General features: G+C 37.5%; 1 protein-coding gene across 1 annotated transcript in view; it reads right to left on the bottom strand.

Annotated features, from left to right (window-relative positions):
• DNAJC5B (DnaJ heat shock protein family (Hsp40) member C5 beta) overlaps positions 1 to 17916 on the bottom strand; it is a 28675-nt gene extending 10759 nt beyond the window's left edge. The window contains exons 1-2 of the mRNA XM_087825171.1: positions 17798 to 17916; positions 2060 to 2273 (exon numbers count right to left, since the gene is read on the bottom strand). Coding sequence (XP_087681297.1) covers positions 2060 to 2273; positions 17798 to 17916 — 333 coding nt within the window. The remainder of the gene's footprint in view (positions 1 to 2059; positions 2274 to 17797) is intronic.
• Positions 17917 to 27545: the final 9629 nt, after the last annotated feature.

Below are 27545 nucleotides of genomic sequence, written 5' to 3'. Positions count from 1 at the left end.
CACATTCATTCATACAGTGCTTACTTAATACATGATCACTGTGTGCCAGGCCACTCTAATGGGCCCTGTGCAATTAAGCTTTGACACAAGTAGAAGGGAAAGGAAGAATTTTTTGTAGGCCCATTTTTATTTTTTATTATTTTTTTTAATATATTTTTATTAATTTCAGAGAGAGAAAGGAAGAAAGAGAGAGAGAGACAGAAACATCAATGATGAGAGAGTCATTGATCAGCTGCCTCCTGCATGCCCCTCTTGCTGGGGATCAAGCCCGCAACCTGGGCATGTGCCCTGACTGGGAATCAAACCCCGATCGCCTGGATCCTAGGTCAACGCTCAATCACTGAACCACTCCTGGTGGGGCTGTAGGCCCATTTTTAAAGAGCCACATCAGAAATTACTTTATATACCTCTTACACTACTGGACATCTTCTTGTCTATAAATTTTGATTAATTTTGTCAACTTTCTGAATAAAGAAACCTATTCTCATTTTTATGCAGGCGAGTCCCAATATGCAATCAAGTGCCAGTGTGCAAATAATCTAGAATTCCAGATGGACCTTCCTATGGGAAAAGTGTTATGTCTGGAGGTTAGGTTCCTAGGCAAGCCCCCCAAAAGCCCATTTTGTTATATGAACATTTCAATCTATCATCAGAAGTGACATTGTCAGTACATACACTCTCATTCCAAGTTCCAGATATGCTTGGTAGGAACTTGTCTCCTTCCCAAATCTTCAACAATAAAGAAAGGGATTTTCAGTGGGAATCCTAGTTATCCCCAAGAAAAGGAAGTATGGAAGCTGAAGAAGGCAAATGAGGCTTTAAGTTGCAGACTCTCTCCATACTTATGTTCAAAAACATTCTCTTCCTGCATATATAAAACTCTTCAATGTAGCAATATGTATTTTAGTGGAAGAAAATACCAATCAGAATACTACAGAACATGAAATGGGTCTATTTGGAAATCAGCAACTTTTTAAATGATTAATTACAGCTCATGAATGTGAGTTCATATGATTTCACAAAATGTGTGAACTGTTCAGATGTATGTGAATTGTCCAAAAATATGCTGGTGGGCTATCTGTATGTTCATACGCAAATACATTTTTATCAGAAGATAAGGATATTGAAACTCATACAGAATCGTCACCAAACATACATTATACTAGGGATTCCTAGGAAACCACGCAAAATTTACTGTCAAAAATCAGTTCTGATTGCACTAAGTCCTTAAAAATGTTGCCATTTTCTTGACCAGAAATTTTTTTTCTCTCTCTCCCTCTCTCTGTCTCTCCAACTTCCTGTCCTTCACTACTTAATTCTCTCCTTTCCCCCTCATTTCCTTCACTACCTCACCACAGGCTCCACATGAGCCTATGACATAATTGTCATGCACTCTCCTAAGTACTGTGTTTGCTGATGTAGCCTATGCTACAAATAGTAAAGTACATGGCTAAATTTGTTAATAATAATTTATTAAACACTCGTCACACTCATAAATTATTTTCAGTTTTGAGCAATGAGTCATTTCTTAATTAGTCACTATGAGGGGAGAGAAGGCAGTCAGAATTAACCTGAAGCTTCAAATTCAAATATAATTAATGTCTGGAAGTATTTCAAGTCATGCTGTATATTACAATCATTTGATGAGCTAAAGCAAAAACAATCCTCAGATAACAGCTTTCCATCAAAGCTATATCTCCTTTTACTTACAAGAATTTAATAATATATGCCTGGCCGGGCATGGCTCAGTGGTTGAGCATCGACCTAGGATCGAGGCGATCCAGGTTCGATTCCGGGTCAGGGCACATGCCTGGGATGTGGGCTCGATCCCCAGTGGGGGGGGGGTGCAGGAGGCAACCTATCAGTGACTCTCTCATCATTGATGTTTCTATCTCTCTCTCTCTCCTTTCCTTTCTCTGAAATAAATAGAGATATATTTTTTTTAAAAAGGATTTAATAATATATAAGGTTAGGCTTTTTTAGAGATTGGGTATAAAAGAGTGAATATCATTATCATCTAACAGGAAATTGGTTTTGAAGGGAAAAAAATATGATTCACCTTTGCCCACCAGCTTGACAGCATAAAGTAGGTATTAACATTTTCATCTCCAAATTGCTCGGCCACATAGAGTCCCAGCGATCCGTACTTGTCATATATGTTTCTCTTGGACATGTCAGTAAGTATTGTATGGGCATTGTTGATCTCTTTAAACTTGTCAGCAGCAGCAGGATCATCTGGATTCTTGTCTGGATGGTGTTTCAAGGCCAACTTTCTTTAAAAAAAAAAGTAAGGAAAAGTGTCACTTGACAGGAATTACAATGACATTTTAGAAGGGCACTATCATTTGTATATCCTTTGAACATGTAAATACTGTGAAATGATGATGCTGATTTAACTAAGCAAATGCCCATTAAATGTTGTCTCTGTTTCTAATGTGCAGGCACAATAGTATTGTTTTTCCTCTCACATCCTCAAAGAGATTCTCAACTGCATGGTTGCTGAGCCTGAGACATCTTGCTGTTGGCAAATATGTGAAGGTTATTTTTACCTGGAAGCAGATCGGTACCCCACCTCAACATGCAATATGCATGGAACTCTAAGAATTCTAGCAACAGGACCAGCTTATGCCAAAATTCCATTTAGAACTGGAAGAATTTTCCAGAATTAACAAAATTTCACACCACATATTCTATAAGTTAAACTCAACTATCAAAAAAATTTCTAATTTATATTCCCTTAAATAGACATTATAACCCCTTCACAAATCTTCCACAAATTCCCTTTGTTCTTCTGAACAAATAAGTGACTTCCCTTGTATTCAAATGTATATTTTACCTCTTTTCAAATAGGTCTTTCCACTTCAAATAACTGATAGATATTTACTTCTGAGTAAAGGGCCCTGTCTTCTCTGTGGACCATAAAGCAGTTTGTAAAGGGTATGGGTATGCATTGTGTTGAATTGTTTGTGTGTGGGAGGGGGTGGAGATGCCTTGGGGGTATTCTTTATTCTTCAATTATACTCAAGTATTAAAAAAACCTGTAAAATGAAGTAAGAAGTGAGCTTATGATAGGCTCTGGCTGGTGGCCCTCTACAGATAGATTTAAATGATTAAAGCCATGTTTAGAATTGAGTCTATAGTATTTTTTCCACTACGAAGTCAACTAATTTTATGACTATCTTCTGGAAAGTCCACATGACTTATTCTCCCTACTGTGCCCATCATAGGTTTATGTAAGAATACATCTTAAGGTTTCATTTTTTATCAGTTTAGATTAAATGGTTTTATTTTAATGCAATAATAAAAGCCATAATAGCAGACAAGTGTATCTTATAAAGCAACCTATACAATAAATTGGAAAAAAAGTCACACCTATCTTAGGAATGAAAGTATTGTTCGGTTAGGAAGTAAGTGAATAATAAAGCAGTTTGGTATAAGAATGCTTAAAAAGTACCAAAATATTTAAAAGTATAAGTCATGCTATATAACTTTGAACTCAGAATAAACAAAAAGAATAAAACAATGATGGTTCATTTTAAATTTGTTTAACCAAAACATTTTCCATCCTTTTTGAGAGATGTTTGGGATATGTATAAATTCTTAAAGATGGAACCATTGGAGACATTTTTTATGTGCAGAATTTATGATGAAATCTTGTGCTAGTAATACAAAATGCCTAATTTGTCATTTAAAAAAACTTTTATATTTATTACATGCCAGCACTATTGTAAGGATGTTATAAATATCCATTAATCTTCACCACAACTCTATGAGATAGATATTATAATTCCATTTAACAGATGAGGAAATTTAGCCACCAAGCAGTTAAATAACGTACCCAATGTCACACAGCTAATACAGCCAGGCTTTGAACACAAGCAATCTAACCCTGGGCACATGCTCTTAACCACCAATATGCTGCCTCATATATATTTTTCAATTAAAAAAGTAAGGCACACAGAATGTTAGTAGGCCATTGTAAGGACTTTGGCTTTTGGTCTAGGTAACGTGAGAAGCCATTGGAGTGTTTTGAGGAGAGTGGTATGATCTGACTTTAGTTTTAGCAGGACCATGCAGTCTTGGAGATGACAACAGTTAAAGCAGGGAGACTCTTTTAAAAGTTTATCATGGTTCAGACCAGCATGGTAGTGTGGAGGATGCTGTGAGAAGTGCTGGATTCTGGATATATTTTGAACACTAGATGGACTGGATGTGAGATGTGAAAGAAAAAGAGGGCTCAGGGATGGCACCAAAGATTTGGCCTGAGCAACAGGAAATTTGGAGTTACTGTTAAAGACTTAGCAAGAGGTGTTTGTTTTTTTTAGTAGTAAATGGTTTGCTAGGCTTTGGAGTTCTATTTTGGACACCTCTGAGATGCCTATTAAACTTCCAAGTGGAAATAAGGGTAGAGATGTCTATGAGCCTGGGGCTCAGGTAAGAATTATGGGACATGTACGTTTGGAAGTCCTCAGCAGGTAAATAGTATTTAGAGTCATAAACGGGAAAAGATTCCCAAGAGAGTAGGTCCAAGAGAAGTTCAAGGACTGAACTTTTTAGGAAGGAGGAACCAGCAAAGGAGATGATAAAAGAAAGATAAATGATGTAGAAGGAAAAAAATCTGGAAAATATGGGATCTTGGGATCCAAGTGAACAAAGTATTTGAAGAAAATCACCTGTGTTGAATGCTATTGACAGGTCAGGCATGATGAGGATTACGAATTGATCACTGGATTTAGTTAACAGAAACCTTCAGTGACTCTGACATACCCCGCCCAAGCATATATACACATACAGACAATTGTATATATGTCTTTATGTAGGGAACAGTAAAGCAGAAAAATACATAGAAAAGAAAGAGGAAAATGAAAGGTTATAACCACAATTAACTGTGCTTATAGATAGATGTACATTGGAATTATAGGTGATTCTCTGTTTTGTGTTTTGTTTTAATAGCTGAAAGTTTAGAGTTTGTTCCCTTAAATGGGCCATGACAAATTAGAAGAGGGAAGGGGAAGAAAGAAAGAAGTCGTCAAACTTTAATGATACAACAATCGTCATCAAAAAACCTCAAGTGGATTCTTTATACACAGTAATTTTAATGGCTCAATATTCCTGGAATTCTCATTCTATGGCCTGGAATATAACTGCAGCATTTTCCCCTACTAGTTCCAGAAGTCATTTCCAGGCTAGTCAAATGCAAGAGCTGTTAACTTCTGCTTTGAAAGAAAGAAATCCCTGGAAAATGGCCCTTTAGATACATTTCTTTGTTTCTAGTATTCAGTTGTAGACTGATACACACTGCCCACAATTAGCCAGAGAAGCCTGGCTTCCTGTCATATTTTAAGCTGCTTGGATCTTTGTCAGCTCACAAGGACAGATGCTCTCAACCATTTATCACATTCCTCTAACAATGGAGTTGGCAAATTCAGAGGACTGGAACACCTCCATTTGTACCAAGTCCAATTCCTGGTTGCCAGCAGCATTTTGACTTCTCTTGGCAGATACTCTTGGCACTGTGGAATCCTCGGGAAATATGGCTAGCAGAGGCAGTTGCCAAAATTACACAACTGCTCAAGGAGGTAGTTGATTGATGACCCACCCCCATGGGAATTACCTATAGAGCGAGAAAACATGTATAGGATTTAGGGTGAAAGGAAGTGCTTGGTTTACATTTAAATGTACTTTTACTCATTTATTTTAAATATCTTTGTTATAATTTCTCATTTTATACTTAAGATTGACATAGTACTCAACCAGAATGTGAGCCTTTAATTTTAAATCTCTCTCTACCTTTAGTCCTACCTGTTAATCTGGTCTGGCTATAACTAATATTAGAAATAGCAACAAAGCTCTAATTTCCACTTCAAAATCCAATGACAGCTATCAACTAAAATGCATAGTGAATTCAGTGAGTGGTAGATAAGCTAAACATCGGTTCATATTTGTAATTTCTTAAGGCCCCTAAGGTCTACCTATTTTGAGGCAGTGGAATAATTCTAAGAATTGTAATGTTCCACCCAGTTCTCTTCCTTGCACCATCTAACACTCAGATGAGATCTACCTATTACCCTCTATCAGTTTCTGAGTCACCTAAGACCCAATACTGACCACATTGCCCCAGCCCTAATCCAGACCTTTCTCCATGGGGTTGGAATGTCGGAGGAGACCGCCTTGTTTGGGAAGGCTGGCCTCTGAGCCTGAGGAAGTTCCACCAGGCATGGCTGTCTATAGCTGCCTTTCCCCATTCAGTATATTTTCATATGCTTTCTCCAGTTACCTTCTGTTGCTTCCTATCTGAAAGATTTCCTTATTGCTGTGGGACTTTCTGCTAAAATCCCTCAGCCACGAAGTTTATTGTTCCTCCAGTGCCCCAAAAGAAAAACACCTGCTGCCTAAGACAAAAGAATAGAAGAAGGAGAATGTACAGAGCCAGCATGCATTGCAAAGGTAGCAAAAGAAAGCAAAATCTGAGCTCATACTAGACATGGACTATTCTTTCTAGAAAAATTGGCTACAAAGGGAAGGAGACTGATAGTAGCTACGAAAATGAACTGCTATAAACCAGCGTTTGCAGGTGAAAACAAACCCTAGATTAGTAACCCTAGGTGTATGGCAAGTTTTGCAGCTATGGAGCCTGATAGTATGTCGTAACACTGGAGGTTCCGTGGTGCCCTCTTGCACTCAGTGAAAATTAAGAAACCATTATATGAGTTCTAATGCACATCTGCCTAACATTTGGTATTGACAGATATTTTAATGTTTGACAATCTCCTTTTGTGGTTTAATTTGCGTTTCCTAATTTTGGATATCCTCTATTTAACTGCATGTTAGTTTCTTACAAGTTTTTAGTTTGATGTTTAGAATTAATTTGTAGGGTTTCTTAGAAATACATATTCTGTATATGAATCTTTTGTCAGTTATATGCATTCATATAACTGGGGCCATTTCTGGGGCCTCTCCTGGGGCCATTTTTGGTTGTCGTTGTTAGTTTCTTTATGGAATCTTTTGATGAACAAAAATTCTTAATTTTAATTTAGTTGAATTAATCACTTTTCCTGAATTCAGGAAGATATTGTCCTATAATCTATAACTCTAAAATCTTTATAGATATGTCTTTCATATGCAAGTCTGTAATCCATTTGTAGCTGATTTTTTAATGTGGTGGAAGGTAGGCATCCAATTTCATTTTTTAAAGTGGATATCCAACTGTCCTAGCACCATTTATTACAAAAACAAATCCTTTTCCCGTATTTCTAGGCTCTGTATTCTGCTCCGTTGGTCTATTTGGCTATTTCTGGGCCAACAACAGTCTTAAATATGATACCTTACAAATATGTCTTAGTATCTTAAGAGGAAGTTTTCCATATTGTTCTTTCACAGTTTTGTGGCTATTCTGGGCTTTAGAATTAGCTTGTCAATTTACATACACACACACAATTGGGATTTTTATTGCAATGGCATTGACTCTCTAGGTTAATTTGGAGATCGAATTTTGTATAATATGCCCATTTATTTAGAACTTTTAAATGTTTATCAAAGTTTTATAATTTTACCATATAGGTCCTACCTACATATATTTTAATAGAGTTATTTCTAGGAACTTAACTTTTTGTGTGTGGTTTGACATTAAAATATTTCTTAATTCATTGCAAATATAAAAGATTTTTATATATAAAAGCTTTTTGTCCCACAAACTAAGCTTATTTATTAATTTTAATAAATTATAGGTTCTTTTGCATTTTCTACATACAAATCATATAATCTGCAGAAAATGATTGTGGTTTGTTTCTTTCACAATTCTTACATCATTTACATTTTCCCTTATCTTATTGTCCTAGCTAAGACCTTCAGTAAGATGTCAAATAAAACTAACTATAGCAGGCATTCTTCTTCCCTTTTTCTTTTACATATTTACTAAGAGTAAATGGATCTTGAATTTTATCAAATGCTGTTTCTGCATCTGTTGAGGAGATATATTTTTTTTCTTTTAATCCGTTAATGTAATTAATTTTTTAATGTTAAGTGAAATTTGTGTTCCTGGGATAAACTCAATTTGGTAATTATGTATTATTTTTTATTTATTGTCAGACTCAATTTTTTCATATGTGCATTGAATTCTATAAAATTCCCTCTAAGTGCCACTTTAACTGCATTCCACAAGTTTTAATGTGAAAATTTAGTTCTAGATTTTTTCTAAATATAGTTATGGTTTATTTTACCAATGAGTTATTTTAAATTGTGCCTACTAATTTTTAAACATATTGGAATTCTCTTGCCATCTTTTTGTTTTTTCTCTCTAGCTTGATTGCCCTGCAGTAAGGACCATATTCTATATTATTTAAATCCTTCAAAACTTGAGACTTGGCTTATGTCTCATTATATGTTGAATTTTCATAAATTTCCATGTGGCTTATGTCTCATTATATGTTGAATTTTCATAAATTTCCATATATTCTTAAAAGAATATATATCTATACCTGTTGGGTGCTTTGTTCTTATATAAGAGCATTAGATTTTGTTTGCTAATTTTTATTCAAATATTTTATATTCTTAGACATTTTACTGATCTATCAAGCAAGGTATGTTAAAACCTCCCACTATGACTGTAAGTTTGCATATTTCTCCTATAAGTTGTCACTTTTTGCTTTATATTTTATAGGCCATGTTCTTTAGAAGCACACAAATTCACAACCATATATTCCTAGTAAATTGAAATTTTATCATTATGAAATATACCTCTTTATCTTTGGTAATACTTTGTCTTTTACTTTGGTATTAATGAAGGTATACCAGCTTACTTTGGGTAGGCATCTACGTAGAATATATTTCTCTCCTCTTATTTTTAAATTTTCTGCACCCTTATATATGAGGTGTATCTTTTGTAAACACTATGTAGTTTTGTTTTGTTTTATCACAATGACATTCTTTTTCTTTTAATTGAAGCATTTAGTCTGTGTTTATTTTTAATATAATTATTGCTATATTTCTGGTTAAATCTACTACACTTTTTATGGGTTTGTATATTTAGAAATAGAACTTCCCTTTTAGTTTTTCTAGTTGTGCTCAGCAGAAGGGAGAACTGGTACAAGTTACCTAGCCGGTGATAACCAGAAACTCCTAATTCAGAAACTTCTGGTTACTTTTTATGTTTATATTGTCTTCTTTCCAGTATATATTAATTCCACAAAAGGCTTTAATACCACTGTTATATAAATGAGCCAAAGTACATCTATGTTGACCGCTGCACTGTTTATTGTTTTACTGCTGGCTGAGACCCATTAGCTCCAAAGCCCACTGGTGCCAAACTGAAATTTTTATATATTCAAGTATTTAAAAAATAACCCAAACAATCAGATTGTTAGCTATTTAGAGCCTGCCTGCTTTACATACCTGCAGGACCTCACCCTACATCTGCTGGCCATTGATAAGATACAGACTTGTGGTTATAAGACTCAAGCTGCCATGGCCCTTTGGAGCTCTCTGTCTCCGAGACTCCTCACTAAGCTCCTGAGTGACACCACCTAGATGGTAAGCCTCCTTTCCAGCCTCCCCCTCTCCTGTGCCCTTTTCCCTTCTGAGGGTGGCCCTTTGCCATATGCTCTGAATGGCCTCATGCTGTGAAGGACTTCCCCACTCATGTGATCCTATTGAAGCACCACCCAATAAAGCATGTTGTGTGTTTCTGGCTTTCTTGGTCATATCTTTTCTCTTGATCAGCTCCCAAGTCTCTCAACCCCCTATAGCCATTTCATGTATTTGTACCCAGTATAGTTTCACTCCCTGCAAGAAGTTTTAATACAATATTCTGCTGAGAGAAAGCTGGAATAAAAGTGTTAGTGGGGCTCAAGGAAGCAGGAGCCACTGGGCCAGGATTAGTACAGAGTCAAGAGACAGAACAGCAAGGTCAGGGCACCATTTGACTTCTAACTTCAAAAAATGATGCCAATATTACCTCTGCTATAAAATTATTTCTGAACACCTGCTAGTAATTTGACCACCCAGGGCTCTTCAAAGGTACATTACACAGCCCTATGATTTTCTCACATTTACAGATGGAATGTCTGGGCATCTCACCCCAGAAATTGGGTGTTTTCTAGGATCCATACTCACATTCGTGATCATGAGATAACAATAGGAACCATAAATGATGATCTGTTTCAGAGAATTGGTCGTTTCCCTCATGTAGAACCACATTGAGAGTCAAGTGCTGACCTCTAGTGGCAGTCAAGATAGTGATTCCACTGTACTTCAATGATTCATTGGCAAATCATCTCAAATTTTTACTAGAATGCATAATAACTTGAATTTATGAGACATTATAAATTGAGTATGCTTTTGAATATTACAGCACCCAGGGAGCATTGCTTTTTCTCACTGATTTATTCATTTATGCTTTCATACATGCATTTATTGACCAATTATTTATTAAGCACTTAGCCCATCAGGCATAGCAATAGGTGCAGGGTACATGGCAAGTAACATATACTGAATGATGCCTTGATTTTTTTTTAATCAACAGATGACCTAAGAAGCAGTTGGACTTAACAGTTAGTATTGCTAGAAGAGGTGCACTTCATTACCTTAAGACTTCTAAGGACTCCCTCTGGATCTTACTATTTTAACCATCAGAGGTATAAATATGAACTTTGCTAGTAAATACCAAAAGCCACATCTATCCCAGTACAAGGACAGATGTCACATTACCTGGTGTGTGCAGTCATCTCCTAGGTGTGCTGAGAGTGAACCCGCTTCCCCGCACTGTCTAGAACTTGAAGCTTGGTGCTCATTCTGGATCCCTCTCTCTATTTCTGTTTTTAAATCCAACCTGGGACTGTGAGCCCTGAATTTCACTCCCAGGCTTCCTTCTCAGACACTGGCTTTCACGCCATCCTCCAGTATAGCCTATCACTCAGATTCTGGCCTTAGAATTCTTTGGACTCATGGCAGCTGTTTTAAAGTCAGAGACATGACGGGTAAGAGCAGTGGGCCCCGGAGTAAAGCAACCCAAGTGCGTGTGACTGTGGACAGTTACTTAACCTGCCTTTCTAAGCCCATTTCCTCAAGTGTAAAGTGAAGACAATAATAATACCTACAATACAGAAATGTGAGAGTCAAATACAATAATGACCGCAAACCACTGAGCATAGTGCCTCACACATAGTAAGCATTTCGTATATGTTGGAACGTGGCTGGTCCTTCTGGCTTTTTTTTACCTTTAATATAAATTGGTGTAAACTGTAGTAAAATTAAGACTGCATTCACCTTCTTGGGGAAGACTTCTCTAATCCTTAGTCCAGATCGGCTGTCTTTGTTATATACTCTTGTGGAACCAAGTTTTTTCCTCCAGGGCTGTATCTCATCAGTAATTATACACTCATTTTTGTCACCATTTGATTAACTTCTGCCTCCTACACTAGACCTCATGTTACATGAGGTCAGGAACCATGGTTTGCTTGTCATGGTACTCCTGGAACCTAGTATAGTGCCTGGGACAGGAATGAACTATGGCGTGAAGCATTCACTTTTATTTAAATGATTAATATGAATCCTATGCTCAAGTTAATCTATTCTGCTCACTACAGGCTCCTTGTTTGGCTTGTCTTTTAGTGTACATCTTTTAAACCTTCCTAAATCTAACTCTATAAGATAAGCTCCTTAAATGGTACAAACTATGTATTTATATATAGAAACAGATAGGTTTGGATATACATATGTATGCATTCATCTCTCACAGTAGACTGTGAGTAAGTATCCAATACTAAATATGTATTGAGTGAATGAGTGAGTGAAAAAAAAAATGTCATTGATCATTATGACTAGTGCCCAGGAACAGATGAAGTTGAAGTTGCGTGAAGAAATAAGAGGATCAAGTGGGAGATTTGCCACAGGAGAAGGGAGGTTGTGCAGCTGACCTGGAAGATAATTCTGATATAGCCTAATAGTCTCTCGTTTCTAGTGGAAGGTTTTAGAATTCAGGAAACAAATGAATGCTTGATAGAGATTAATTTCAATTTATCTTGTGAGCTTGAATCATCATTTTGCCTTGTAAATATTTACAATTCTCCTGTTAGCTATGCATTCCCCTGACATTTACACTTTATTCATCCTCAGCCTCTGTTATGACCTGTAATTGCTCATGATGATGGGTAAAAGCACCACAGTTTAGGATTGCCACAAATCACCATGGAAATGACACTCCTTCCTGCTCCTTGGGAAAATGGCTTTGACTCACTTTTGTCTACTCTGAGGCAACTCACCTCTTTTAGAGATGGAATATGAGTTCCAGAAAGTTCCATGTGAAATTGAATGAAATAGAAGAATCCATTGAATTCCTGCTGCTCTGTGAACCAGGATATTTGGTACCTTGCCAACAAGGAGAAATTAAGCTCATCCATGAGGCAGACAGACCCAGGTGCTGATGTATAAAACTAGTTTACCCTGATTTTGTGGTCCCTGAGATGTTAAGGAAGAGTTAGATCTCAGTCAGTAAGTAGGCCAGCTTTTTGGTAGTTTCTTGCACCAAGGGAAATCAGTCAGCCTCCCTTTCCAGCATCCTAACCTTATTTTTATCTAACTTCAAAAATGTGCATATCAGTGTAAATAAAAACTAACATTTAAGTGACACATGAGATTTTAAATACTCGAGACTCGCATTCTCCAAATTGCATAACTAGCTGTATTTTCTACAGTTTCCCTTCCTTATCCACTAACTACTCATTGAAGGTCCTATAACCATTCCAAACACACCTAACTGAAACAATGGCCTTTCCTTGCTGATCTGCTCCTATTTACTGGGTCACTAAATGACTCCCTGTCCAGCTAGGTAACCAAACATTTGAGAATGATCCTGAAGAAACTGAGAATCAAGGGGAAAACCCAGAGGCAAAATCTATTTGCTGCCCAATTTATTCTTGTATCTGGTAAACATTAGCCTGGTGCTATAGCTGGAAGTGCAAGAAAAACAAAGCACAGAGCCTTCCCTCAGGGAACTGATTGAGTGGGAGAGGCAGAGAAGGAAAGGGGGAAATGAGATCTGTAAGGGTTTCATGCTCTGATAGGACTGCACTGTGGGCTATGCAGCACAGAGGGCTTCAAAGAAGGCCCCCCACAGGCTCCTTCCCCCTAACCCACCCAAATGGCTCTTTGTAATCATTTTGGGTATAACATTTGGGTCTCTCTCTCTCTCTCCCCCTCCCTCCCAGCACCTCCTACCTGCTTTGCTTCCCTGCACAGCACTTACAACATCTGATAGACTGTATGTTTTACTTATTTACTTATTAAGCCCAGCCCAGAATATGGGCTTCAGGAGTACAGGGATTTTGTCTGTTTGCCCAGCACATACTAAGTGCTCAATAAATATCTGTTGAATAATTATTTGTTGAATAATTAACAGAACTTACTGCTAGAAAGCCATTAATGATTGTGAGAGATTCTAGACATACTAGGGGCTGCTAAGTGCTCTGATCATCCTTCTCGGCTCCTGCTATGATTAGGTAGCAGTATGAGGTGTAGATCAACAGTCTACTGACTTTGGAGTGAAGGATCTTTATGTACCAGGCACTATCAAGAAAAGAAGGATCTAATCACACACCTAAAGTGCTTGCTGAGCAGCAAACTGTATTTACCTCTTTCAAGTTACTAAGGAGAATACAGAACAGGTAGCCTTGTTTGTTGTAGGGCTATGGTAGGGATGTGGATGCATCTCCCAGCTATTACAGCCTACTGCTCATGGCTGGGAGTTTGAACACATCAGGGCATGCTTGGAGGCCTGGAGGCAAACCCCCAGAAGTGCCCCAAGCCTGAAGAGCCTTCCAGAAAGAAATCCATGTCATATACCCTGCTGGGGCACCCAAAGCTGGGTAAGTCTGATGAACCAGTGGGAGTGGGATAGGAACTGCAGACTCCTTGAAAACAATGTCATCTTAGGGAGTCTCCTTCAGATTATGCTGGATAGGAGTGATAGTACACCACCATTTTATAACAAGGAAGGAAACGTGATATGTACTTAGATGACTTACATTTAAGATAGTTATTATGTTAGGGCTTAAATCTATCATTTTATTATTTGTGTTCTGTTTGTGTCCTCTGTTTCTCCCTCCTCCGTTTCCCTTTTGTCTTCCTGTGGGTTACTTGAATATTTTTAAGGGTTCCATCTAGATTTCTAGATTTCCTTGTAGTGTTTTGGTGTGTATTACTATATATATATATAAAACTTATCATAGTCTACTGATATTGTTTTACCACTCTGAGTGAAGTGTAGAAACCTAACTCCCATTTGGGTCCCATTAGCCTCCCCAGTTTTAGATATAATTGTCTTAAGTATCAGATGATGTTATAATTTTTATACTAATCACCATGTGTAATTTAGAAAACTCACGAGGAGGATGGTCTACTATATTTACTCATATTTCTGCATTTTTCATTTTCCTTTCTCCCTTCCTGATGACCCAAGATTCCTTTCTTCATCATTTTCTTTCTTTTGAAGGACGTCCTTTAGCCATGCTTCAAGCGTGTACATCTGCTAGTGATAAATTCTTTTAGTTTTCCTTTATCTGAGAACATCTTAATTCCTGAAGTATAGTATCTACTAGATACCAAATTCACAGTTGGCAGTTCTTTTAACACTTGAAAAACATTGTGTCGCTTCTTTCTGGCCTCTGTTGTTTCAGATGAAAAATCTGCTGTCATTTGAGTTGGTGCTCCCACATAAATAATGTGTTGTTTCTCTGTCAGCGTTCAAGATATTTCCATTGTCTTTAGTTTTTAGAAGTTTAATTATGATGTGTTTTGGCACGGATTTCTTTAGATTTATCCCATTTATGGTTCACTCAGCTTCTTGATCTGTAGGTTTATAGATTTTGCCAAGTTTGGGGATTTTTAGTCATTATTTCTCTGAATACTCTTTCAATCCTATTCTCCTTTCCTTCTAGGACCCCAATGCTGTAAGTGTTGGATCTTTTGTTACAGTCGTTCAGGTTCCTGAGACTCTCTTGTCTGCTTTGTTTATTTTCTCTCTATTGTTCGGACTGGCTAAGTTCCATTGATCTGTCCTCAGCCTCACTGATTCTATCCTCAGACTTCTCCCTCTATTACAGAGCTCATCTAGTTAGTTATAGCATTTCTGTTATTTTCAGTTCTATAATTTCCATTTGGTTCTCTTTTTTATAATTTCTTCGGTGAAATTTCTATTTTCTTCACTTGTTTCAAGAGAATTTGTAATTTTTTGCTTAATCTTTTCTATTATAGTTACTTTAAAATACTTACCAGATAAATCCAATATCTGGTTCATCTCAGGGTGGAATTCAGATGATTATCTTTTCTCATGTAACTTGTGGTTTTCTTGGTCCTTCATACAATGCGTGATTTTCATCTGGACATTTTAGCTATTATATTAGGAGACTCTGAGTCCTATTTATATTTTTTATTTTAATGGGCAGCCACTCTGGGTTTAACATGCAATTTCTTGTTTGTGGTCCTTAACCAATTCTCTTTCTACTTTTCACGGTTCTCTTTTAGTTGTCTCTTGCATTATTTCCAAGTCTTTTTACTCATGCTTAGTGGGGAGGAACAGGGAGAGACAAACCTATGCAATCTTGCCCAGACCAGAAGGTCTGTATATATGCTTATATAGGTATAAGATCTCTCTAGAAGGGTACACAAGGAATTGCTTTCCCTGGAGAGGGAACTTGGGGACCTGAGGTATGAGGGAGACTTTTTGTATACCTGCTTGTATGATCTCATTTTAATCAGGTGAATATATTATCTGTTCAAAAATAAAATATAAAAGAAGAAAAAATGTCTTCTAACTCAGCCTTGTTTTCAAGAGCACAACCAAGGATTACAACAGAGGTCAAGCAGCGTATGGATTCAACAGTTGGTAATTTTATTAAATTTCACTGACTTTCAATTTCACTACATATCAACTGCTTTGATCCAGATCCCTGAATATAACAATAATATTCTCGGTAGCTTTTCAGCCTGCTCATACACTTCGAATAACTTGCAGAATACAAATGTGTAATTTAGATAAAAGCAGATGCTTTGGGCAGCATACTAGTACCCTAATCAGCTGAAAAAATAATATTTGTATGACATTAAAACAAAATTAATAGGAAGATGATGATTATATGAAAAGACTTCAGGTTGTAATTATTAAACTTGCAAACAGCTCTGCATAATTAGTGCCTTAATTAGGATATGGCCTGAAATTTTAGCATACAAAATTAATAAAGGCAATTAAAAGTCACATGTGTAAAGTGGGTTTTAAAACTTACAAGGTTGTTAGATATCATTTTTTCTCATTTTAGAGAGCACCTTTGTAGGTATCGAGCTTACATTACAATTACTTTGATTCCCAACTCCCACCCCAAGCACAGTGTCTCAGCCTCAAAGCCTTAAGAGTCAAGTTTAGTGACCCTCATCCAAGGACATCCATGCACAGGGCTGAGCAGCTCCCAGGCACACTCCTGGATAGCTCTAGGACACAATGAGCAGCAAAGACTCTTTCTCCCCCGAGTACCTTAAGTGAAATAGAAGCTAGAAGATTGATACTGACTTTGATCAAACTTAACCATTTTCACAGAGCTGTTTGGATTCAAACGGCAGTTTTCAACACTGTCACTTATTCTTCAACACATGCTTCTTGAAGGCACTTTGAGTCCTACAGTTCATGGTGAAAGTTCCAATCCAAAGCTAAAGAATTTTTCCATCACTAGATAAAGATGGAGAATTCAGTAAATTTGGGGGGGGGGGGGGGGGAGGTGCTAGTGATTTAGGAAAAAAATAAATCTAAAATCCTACCTTCATTTTTCATGTCAAACTCCAAACTGCTCAAAGATTTAATATATAAAAAAGTAAAGTCATAAATGTACTAGAAGAAATGGGTTAATATTTTTATAATATTGTACTTGGGAGAGGCTTTTTTTTAAGTATGTTTTTACTGATTTCAGAAAGAGAAAGGGAGAGGGGGAGAGAGGCAGAAACATCAATGATAGAGAATCATCGATCCACTAGGGATCCACTAGGGCACATGCCCTGCAACCTGGGCATGTGCCCTGAGAGAGGGAATTGAACTGTGACCTCCTGACTCATGGGTGGATGCTCAACCACCAAACCACATAGGCATTAGAGGTAGAATTATAGATAAGTGTCATTGTCTTTATTTTTAGTAGTTTCCAAATTTTCTATACTAAGTAAATTATTTTTGTACTCAATCCTTTTTTAAAAAAATGTCTTGGAGCTTTAAAGAAAAAAGTATTTCAATTGTCCCCCAAAATAGCTAACTTGGAACTAGATCAGATATGAAAGATAAAAATTGAAGATTTAAAAAGTATAGCATACAATACAGCAACAGGCCCCCATTTATTTATTTATTTACTTACTTACTTATTTACTTATTTATTTATTTATTTATTTTTAAATCCCTCTTCCAGAGTCTTTGAAACTATATCATATGGGTTATGGGTTAAACCACAACTCCTAGTCATTCACAGTGAGATCTCTCTTTCTCTCCTCCCTCCATGTTTCCGCCCCCCCACCTCCACGTCTCTCACTGTAGGCTTAGAACATAAGCTGCCCTTTCCTAAGGCCCAGCATCATGAGGCAGTTCTTTCATAAAATCAACGCCTGCCTCTCTATTCCTAACTGCCTGTTTATAGAACAGGGAACACAAGCTCAAAAACTGAGATAGCCTGGTCTTAGCAGGAAGAAAATGTCTTTAATTGGAAGCACTTGCCAATCACAAAGTAACTATCACTAGTATAGTACAGGAAATGTCATCATTGAACTGCTTTTGTACCTGTAGGTTTTCTTAATTTCTTCATGTGATGCTCCCTTATGCAGACCAAGAATTTCATAGAGAGCTTCTCCAGAGGTTGACATAGTCCGTTGTCTTTGGTTAGGTATATTACATGCCATTTTCTCAAGCTGTAAGGCCAAAAGGGAGAAATAGCCTTGAAGGTTATGCATACTGGATCCCACTCTCTAAAAGGGAAGACAGTTCATTTCTGACCTTTTGTAAAATGACAACCTAAAGTACATTTTTGTGCCAGCTACAAAATGAGGGGAGGAGAGGGTTAGGATTGTCAAAAGCAGAACTTCAAGTCAGTATTAAAGGCTACAGGCAGCTATGCCAATGGAATATGGCTTTGTCCACATGGTTAAATAGAAGCAAAATGTTATCTAAATATTCAGCTAATTCAGAATTGTGGAGAAGCATTCCTCACAGGTCAGGCATCTGTAGATTTATTTTTGCCAAAATTTGTATAACTCCTTTTTTGTCTGCTTTCCTAAGTTAGCCAACAATGAAAATAATCACCCATTTTACCTTGACCCTATTGGCCTGGCCATTGTTAGGGCAGGAGTTTAAAAAATAAAAATAAAAAACAAAAACAACTTTTTGTAAGTATCAAGGGAAAAAATCCTGGTCTTATCTGGGAGCCAGCTTAGAACTTATCTGCAGCTCTGTGATTCCAGAGATCCCACAGTGCTCATGGGTTCTGCCCCTACGATAGCTCCTTTCCCTGAGGTCTATCCAGAAAGAGTTGTGCTATCCCAAGTCCCAAGGAGTCATCTGCCTGCTATGTTCTGGCTCTAGGAGGGGGCACCCAGAGTAGCAAGCACACCTAGAGGCATTCCTGCATCTACCACTTAACCTCTCCAAGCCTTAATGTCTTCAACTGTAATATAAGGATTAAAAGCCCACATCATAAGGATATCTTAAGGATTTAGAAATAATGCATGTAATGCACCCAGGACATAGTATGTTCAAAGGAAAAAGTAGCTATTTTTATTAAAGGTGGCACAGTGTGTAAATCAGAGTGCACTGTAGTCAGACCCTCTGGGTTGGAATATTGGCCTTGACATGACCTAGTTGCATGGCCTTCCCTATCTGCAAATTGAAGACAAAAAATGTGCCTAAACACATGGAACTATTGTAAGAATTAAATTAGTTAATAAATTTTGAAAAATGGACACCATTATTCACAGCAGAATTATTCATAAAAGCCAAGAAGTAGAAACAACCCAAATGTTCATAAACAGCGTGGCCAGCGTGGTTCAGTGGTTGAGCGTCAACCCCTGAACCAGGAGATCATGTTTTGATTCTCTGTCAGGGCACATGCCTGAGTTACACGCTTGATCCCCAGTAGGGGGTGTGCAGGAGGCAGCTGATCAATGACTCACTCTCACCATTGATGTTTCTGTCTCTCTCTCCCTCTCCCTTCTCTCTGAAATCAATGTAAAAAAAATTTTTTTTAAATGTTCATAAACAGACAAATGAAAATGTGGTATGTACATGCAGTAGTATATTTTTCAGCCATAAGAGAAATGGAATTCTGACACATGCTACAATATGGATGAACCTTGAAAACATTATGCTAAGTGAAATAAACCAGTCACAAAAGAACAAATACTGTACGATTCCTCTTCTATGATGTACCTTGAATAGGCAAATTCATAGAGACAGAAAGTAGGATAGAGGTTACTAGGGGCTGAAGGGGAGTAGGGAATGGGGAACTGTTGCTTAATGGGTATAGCCTCTTTTTTGGGATGATGAAAAAGTTCTGGAAATATATGGTGGTGATGGTTCAGTATCGCAGTGATTGTACTTAATACCACTGAACTGTATACTTAAACATAGTTAAAATGGTAAATTTTATGTTATACTTTACCATAAAAGCAAAACAACAACAACAAAACATAAGAACTACTTTGATTGCCAGCTCCTCGGACCACAAGTTCCTTGAAAATCATCATTCATCTCTTGGCTTTGGATCTTGGGTAGCAAATGCTATGAGTGAATGAATGTGAGTGAATGACTGTAGCAGGGCCCAGAATATGGTGTCAGGGATGTGGAGAGATTCGTGTTCAACTTAGAGAATCTATAGAGACAGTGGTGGCAGCAACAGAGGCCAATGGGCATGTCTCAGTGTCAGGTGGTAGGCTCGCTGGGAGCCAACTTCCCACCTCTGCTCCCAGCAGGTTCATGACCAAACCAACACAGGCAAGAGCAGAGCTTGCCCAGTGTCACCTGGTGGATCAGGATAGTTTTAGGGGCCTCTGAGACCCCAACATTGTATAGCAAGTGCTCATAGTCCTACAAATTCAATTAAGGGGGACAATGTGAAGAACTTTAGGATGTTTTTGTGAGCTTTTAGCTTCTAAACATCAGATCTCAGGCAACAATCCTGCAGGCCTGAAGATGTTGAGGACAACCCTCACCTACCTGAGGGTACAACTGTGGCATGGCTGCATTGTCCCCATTCAGTTAGCTCCTCATGAATGTGGAGACCCTGAAGGCCAGAGGGGACCTAGTCCCAAATCCCTGGCTCACACAAGGACAAGAGGAGAAAAAAATCCTGATTTTTCCTGCCACCAAACAATATCTAACAGATGTCCATACTGACAGGAAGCCGCTCAGTAAATTGTAGTACTTCTTTTTATTACTGCTCTGCTTTACTTTTCTCACCTACCCATCACAGTGTCCCTAGGAAGTAAGCAATTCAAGGCTTGGGGCTCTGTCATTCATCCCTATATTCTAGCACTGCAGCTCAGCCCTGTCTCGAAAGCACAGCCCAGCTGACTAGTCATAACGGAAGGAAATATTGCCTGTGCGACTGACACCCTTCCTACTTCCTTTCCTGCCCCTTGTTCTCCTGCTGCCACCACACACACAGGCTCAGGATACTGATGCTCTGCCCCACACATCTACCTAACAGTTCCCAGTAATGGAGGCAGTCAGCTGACTTCTCACAAGTCACACTCTATGCCACAAATGCATGGGATTTGGAAAGTAGGGATTTCTGTGTGGCTTGGTGGACAAGGAATGGGGCCACCATTATGCTTGTCTCTCTGAGATTTTAAGATCTCACTGGTTGGCAAGATCACCAAAGTCACTAAAACTATATCAACATAAGGATTCAAATGCTAGGACTGTAAAATATGGAATTAGAGGTCATCTAAACCAACTTAACAAATGCCGTTTGGGGCATTCTGGCCAGAGATTATCATAGGAAACAACTTTACTATTAGCCTATTAGCTCCCCCTATCTGGGGAATTCTCAGGTCCCCACTGAAACAGATGCTTTTTCTGAAACCTGCCTCAGTCTTACCTAATCTCAGCTGAGACCAGGAGTGGGTACCTGACCCAAGCCAGACCAATTAGAGTCCTTCCCTAGGTTTTTCTTTCTCTTTATTTCTTCCTTCTTGTTCTTCTTCTTCTTTTTTTTTTTTTTTTTAATAGGACCATCTCTCAGATGGTAAAATCTGTAAAATGTAAAGTTTGGGTGTTGTCGGCTCGCCTGAAATGAGCAGCAGGAAGAGATGGAGAGAGAGCCCTAATGGGGTTCAGTCACCTGTTTCCAGTCGTTTCTGGTGCACTTGCCACTCTTCCCTTACTTGGATCGAGCCAATAAAATTCCTCCCGATACACAAATTCATACTTTTTTTTTAAATTAAGCAAATGTCTTTTTAAATTTATTATCAATTTCAGATTGAAGAAGGGAGAGGGCAAGAGAGATAGAAACATCAATGATGAGAATCACTGACTGGCTGCCTCCTGCACTCCCCCTACTGGGTATCAAGCAGCAACCCAGGCATGTGCCCTGACGAGGGATCAAACTGTGACCTTCTGGTTCATGGGCCGATGCTCAACCACTGAGCCACAGTCACCCGGGCACACACATTATTTTTTTTTTCATTTGAGCATACTTTAGCTAGAGTTTGGTCACTATCGACCAAGACTCCTTAGTGTTACGTGCTCTCAAATAAACACCAGTAGTGGTTCACTGAACACCTCCACGCCAGGCTAATCCATTGTGGATTTTTCTTAAATCACCTCACGTATTCTTCCTTTAAATTGAATGTAGCTTTTAGGTACTTGGGAATGAATACTTTGGGGAAATAACCATGATAGGCTAGGAAATTCAAACCAAACAGATTCAGATGTATTATGTAGACATTATGAGTATGGATAAAAGGAGCAGTGATAAACCTGGGTGAACATGCTTTCATAAAGGAAATGTATAGGTAACTAGTCAAGAGCACCAAGGAAAAAAAAAAGTATGGCAGGTAGTTACCTTTGCTTTATCTATTTTTCTCTATGTTCAGCATTCAAAAAGAAGTTTCAATTTGAGGGGACAAATGTATTAACTCTTCATAATCTGTATCATGAAATAAGACAGATGTCATGTTTCCCATAAATCAACAGATAGTACTAAAATCAATTTCAACAAGGCACAGACAAGGACAGTTTCCACTTTGGGAACATCCTACTCCATGACCAGCTTTGATTCCTTCTTACTTGGGTCTTGCAGTCACTAATCCAGGAAAAAGATTTACAGATTACTGAAGATAATCTGCTAAACAGATTATGATAACACCACAGAAGACAATTCAGTTACTTATTCAAAGTCTGCAGTGCAGGCCTGGTCTTTAGGGAGATTGCAGATTAATATGGGATACAAAACTGAAGGCCAATAATGAAAGCAGTGTTCAGGGTTAAACTAGTACTGAGTATAGAGGTCAAACAGTGCAAGAAGGAATCTTGTGGAAGACAAGGACTCAGTTTTGTGCCACCAGAATCCTAGCAATGTGCCTGGCACATATTAGGTATGTGATAAATGTCTGTTGGGTAACTAAATTTAAAAGTGGTTAACTTGAACAGGAATGTTAGGGAGAACTTCAAGAAAATATGAGATCTGAGATGATAATACTGTTACCACTTGTTTCGGTAGAACTTGGCACATCCTTCTATTATGGCCCTTGTATCTAACCCTAACCTTGGATCTTCATGGACTTGGTGGTCAGTGACTCTCTTGATCATCTCCTTGCATGTATCAACATGAAAGAGGACTTTCTGGTTGGGGGCGGGGGGGCTTGGCACTGAAAGAAGAGGGACATTTTGACAGTTTAACTGGGACATTTTTTCCCTAAGGCTGCGTCCTCCGAAGTTATCCCAGGTGTGAAACAAGATAGGGTCAGTTGGGGGCTACTCTGTCCAGAGAATAGTACTGGAAACAGCCTGGGATTTATCCTTCCCTGTCCCATGGCCATCCCTCTACACACACCCCTTCCCAATGGGAAAGAGGAAGGCAGACTGCATCTCTCAAGTAATTTCATGCATAGAAACTCACTCCAACAAAGACGTGGTAACTCAGTATTCCTTTGACTTATGCATTTTTTCAAATCATCTCATTTATAAATCTAATCACACTGTAATCTGTACCTCAGTGAAACCTGGTAGCTGACTTGCTCTGTGGTATAGATTGGATAATATTCAGAATGGGCTGTTATAGAGAGTTTGGAAATTTTTAATTATCTGTATCACCTTCTTTGCCCTATTCCCCAAAGATTTCCTTTCAGATAGATAAATGTCTCTTAATTAAAATATTTTTTAAAAGCCCGTTTACATCAGTATTGGAACATAAAATACAGAGTTGGTCAATGTGGTTAGTAGTTGGCAAACTACAAAATGAAACATAAAGGAACCAAAAGACTGCAGGTTGCTCTCTATGCGTCTAGCAGTAGCGACCTGCTCCTTTTTCTGTTTCCTTGCTGAGCTAGAAACCAGACTCTTCATACATTATTGATATAGACAATATTTAGTTTCAAATTCAATAGAGTAGTACATTGAAATCCTTAGTTGTTTTATCATGTAAAAATATATTAAGCCCTGAGGACATACCAACTACAGAGTAATAGTGAAAACATCCCTTAAAAGCTCTCCTTAAGTAACCTTAAAAAATAATGGAGTCGTACCTTTAATTCCTTATGTAAAATATAATTTTTATGAATTCTTTTTCTGTAGCCTGTTCAATTCTAATATCCCTGTGCAAAATTCAAGTCTTTATTATTTATTCATAGTCTCTCATCTGTAAGCTATCCAATGGAGTAAAAAATGTTGTCATGCAAAGTTATTAAGTAATTTAATTTTGATCATCCAGTACATGATACTTAATCTTCTGAACTTAAATCTGTTCTAGCTGCATTACAATTCATTAATACCATAATTTCTCAAAGCACTGATTACAATACAGTCACTACCAAACCACATATGGCTCCCCTGACCCTTGGTAATAGATATAATTGAAAGAAGGTTCAGTACTCCAGTGATGATGGGTATCGAATGAAAAATAAACACATATTTTAAAGGTTCTAATTCCAGGAGTCCTACAAATGCTGTTCTAAATTTTTTATGTTCACATGAAATATTCCTTTCAAAGCAAAAGAGCTTCATCTATATCTATTATGTGAATTCTGAAAAATGGAAAAAATCAAACAACACCTTTCTTGGCAGGGTCCCCTCCCAGTTGAGAAAAGAAATATGGGCAGGAAAGATAATACTCAAACACAGCAAAACCGCTTTGATGGCTTGGATTGGGGACACCAACATGCTCCACCGTTTTGTTATTACTTCTGTAATTCCTCCATAGGAATTCATTTATGGAGCAAAATCTCCATATTCAAATTGTGTATCTTAAAGCTAAACACACATCCAAAATGCTAACTCTGTGTTTTAAAGTAATAATTCTTCCTAGCATGATTACTTATTTGCTATGGAAGAATAATCATCTTAATTGCACTGGTACTTATGTAAGCAGCAACCTCAAGACAGGCAGCTCAGAAATGTTACAGTAACCCACAGTACCTGTTCCTGTAACTCCGATTCTGTGTTCTCAATCGGGAACAACTTGACGATTTTAGCTGGTCTGGAAATCGATGTGCAAAGAAACAAAGGAAGGCAAAAACGAAAGGAGCTGTTCCATACCTGTTCCACTGTTTCAAAGCAAACGGCTGCTCCTTTCCATCATTCCCATGCGGAGTTAAGCGGGTCAATGGAGTCAAGTTACTTTTCATTTGTTACTCTATCAGCCAATTGGTTATCCCTCTGGAAAACATAACAGAGAGAGAATAAAACATGCATGACCATAAAGGTTGCCATTACAAGGCATCTAGTGATACCAAATAATGCTACATCTAATTTGCTCATTAGTCAGTTGGTACTTGGTTTAACCAAACACTACAATGGAACTGCCTCCAGGTTTCCACTTTCAGTGAAGAAAATATGCTAATCTCCTGACATGCAAAGTGAATTCGTTTACTATTTTTATTGATATATAATGGACAAAACATTATATTAGTTTCAGATGTATAACATAATGATTGATATTTGGACATATTGCTAAATGATCACCACAATAAGTGTAGTTAACATCCATCACCTGACACAGTTACAAAAATTTTTTCTTGTGATGAGAACTTCTAAGATCTATTCTCTTAGCAACTTTCAAATATGCAATACAGTCTTAACTGTATGTTACATCCCCATGATGTATTTTATAACTGGAAGTTTATACCTTTGACCCTCTTCGCCCATTTTACCCAACCTCCAGCCCCCATCTCTGGCAACCACCAATCTGTTCTCTACATCTATGAGTTCTGGTTGTTGGGTTTTTAAATTCAATATATAAAAGAGATTATATGGTATTTGGCTTTCTCTGTCTGATATCACTTAGCATAATGCCCTCAAGGCACATCCATGTTGTCATAAATGACAAGATATCCTTCTTTTAATGGCCAAGTGATATCCCATTGTGTGTGTATCACTTTTTTTTTTTTTTTTATTCATTCATCCATTGATGGACACTTAGGTTATTCCCATTTCTTGTTTGTTGTAAATAATGCTGCAGTGAACATAGGGGTGCATACATCTTTAAGAATTAGCATTTTTGTTTTCAGGTAAATACGAAGAAGTGGAATTGCTGGATCACATGATAGTTCTATTCTTAATTTTTTGAGGAACTCCCATACTGTTTTCCATAGTGGCTGCACCAATTTGCAATCCTACCAAGAGTGCACAAAGAGTTCTCTTTTCTCTACATCCTCACAAGTAATTGTTATTTCTTACCTTTTTTATAATAGCCATTCTAACAGAAGTGAGATTGAACCTCATTGTGATTTTGATTTGCATTTACCTGATGATTAGTAATGTCGAGCACCTTTTAATTTACCTGTTGGCCATCTTGTATGTCTTCTTTGGGAAAATATCTATTCATATCCTTTGACCATTTTTAACTCTGGGATTTTTTTGTTTTCAAGTTGTATGAGGTCTTTTTATTTGGGGGATATTAATCCTTTATCAGATATATGATTTGCAAATATTTTCTTCCTTTTGGTATGTTGCGTTTTCATTTTGTTGATGGTTTCCTTTGATGTGCAGGATCTTTTTATTTTGATGTGGTCATACATGTTTATTTTTGCTTTAGTTGCCTTTGCTTTTACTGTCAAATCCAAAATATCATCACCAAGACCAATGTCAAGGAACTTACTATCTTTTCTTCTAGGAGTTTTATGGTTTCAGGTTTTACATTCAAATCTTTAATCTATTTTGAGTAGATTATTGTGTCTCATATAAGACAAGATTCCAGTTTCATCCTTTCGTATGTGGCTGTCCAGGTTCAACATTATTTATTGGGATCAACAAGATGATTCTTTCCCCACTATATATTCTTGGTTCCTCTGTCAGAAATTAATTGGCCATACAAGTGTGGCTTTATGCCTGGGCTCTCTATTCTCTTTCATCTGAATCTATTTTTAATGCCAATACCATACTGTTATGATTATTATTGCTCTGCAGTATAGTTTGAAATCAGGGAGCATGATACCTCCAGCTTTGTTACTCTTTCTCAAGACTGCTTTTGCTATTCATGGTCAAAGTGGGTTCTTTTAGATTTTATTTTCTTTATGTTTAAGGCTAGTAATAATCAATTGCTTTAAAATTAGTGGAAAGACCATGAGCATTAATAAAAGGGAAACTATAATTGCTCGGTACACAATTTAACTATTTTTATATCTGAACACTTTACCCTAATCTTAGTCAAGAGGACTGAGTCACAGTTACCCACACCTTAGTCAAGGTGACTGAGGTAGTTTTAAGAATTAAGGGGTCTCTCATTAAAAGTGCCCAACCTCTCATACACAATAAAAAGTAGTGAAGAAATAGTTTCTGTGATTTCAAGTAAGCTCCTACAGACTGAAAAAGTCTTAAATCAAATGAGAGGACAGGTGTTACTCCTGAATTTGGCACAGTGAGGTCTGGTTCCTAGGCTGAGTAGAGTTTAAGTGTGCTGCTCTGCATGACAGGTAGCAAACCCTGGGGCTATTCTGTGTGAACGGTTCAGCACTCTTGTCTCTAGATGGCACTGTTTTTTGTTCTTTGCATTTTTTTGTTTTGTTTTTAGATATAAAGGAATAAAAGGCTATTTCTCATAGATCCTGACTTCTAGCGAGGGTTTAGGAAGCAGCCCATCATCATGCAGAGAAATGGGGGGGGCGGAATAAAGACATTTAGATCTAAATACCCAAGTTCCAGAATCATTTCAGCTTAAGGACAATGTCCTTTGATGAAATAAAAATAGTTGATGTATTAATAAGTGAAATTAAGGGTGACTTTTTAAAAAAAGATCAGTTTGTATTTCAAACTCAATTTAATAAATATATTTAGTAAAATTCATTATTTTGCACAATTAGCTTTCTTCTTAAATTAT

The sequence above is a fragment of the Miniopterus natalensis genome, chromosome 16 (genome assembly GCF_054644295.1).
Source record: "Miniopterus natalensis isolate mMinNat1 chromosome 16, mMinNat1.hap1, whole genome shotgun sequence".
NCBI lineage: Eukaryota > Metazoa > Chordata > Mammalia > Chiroptera > Miniopteridae > Miniopterus > Miniopterus natalensis.
This window is presented reverse-complemented; position numbering and strand designations above follow the sequence as displayed.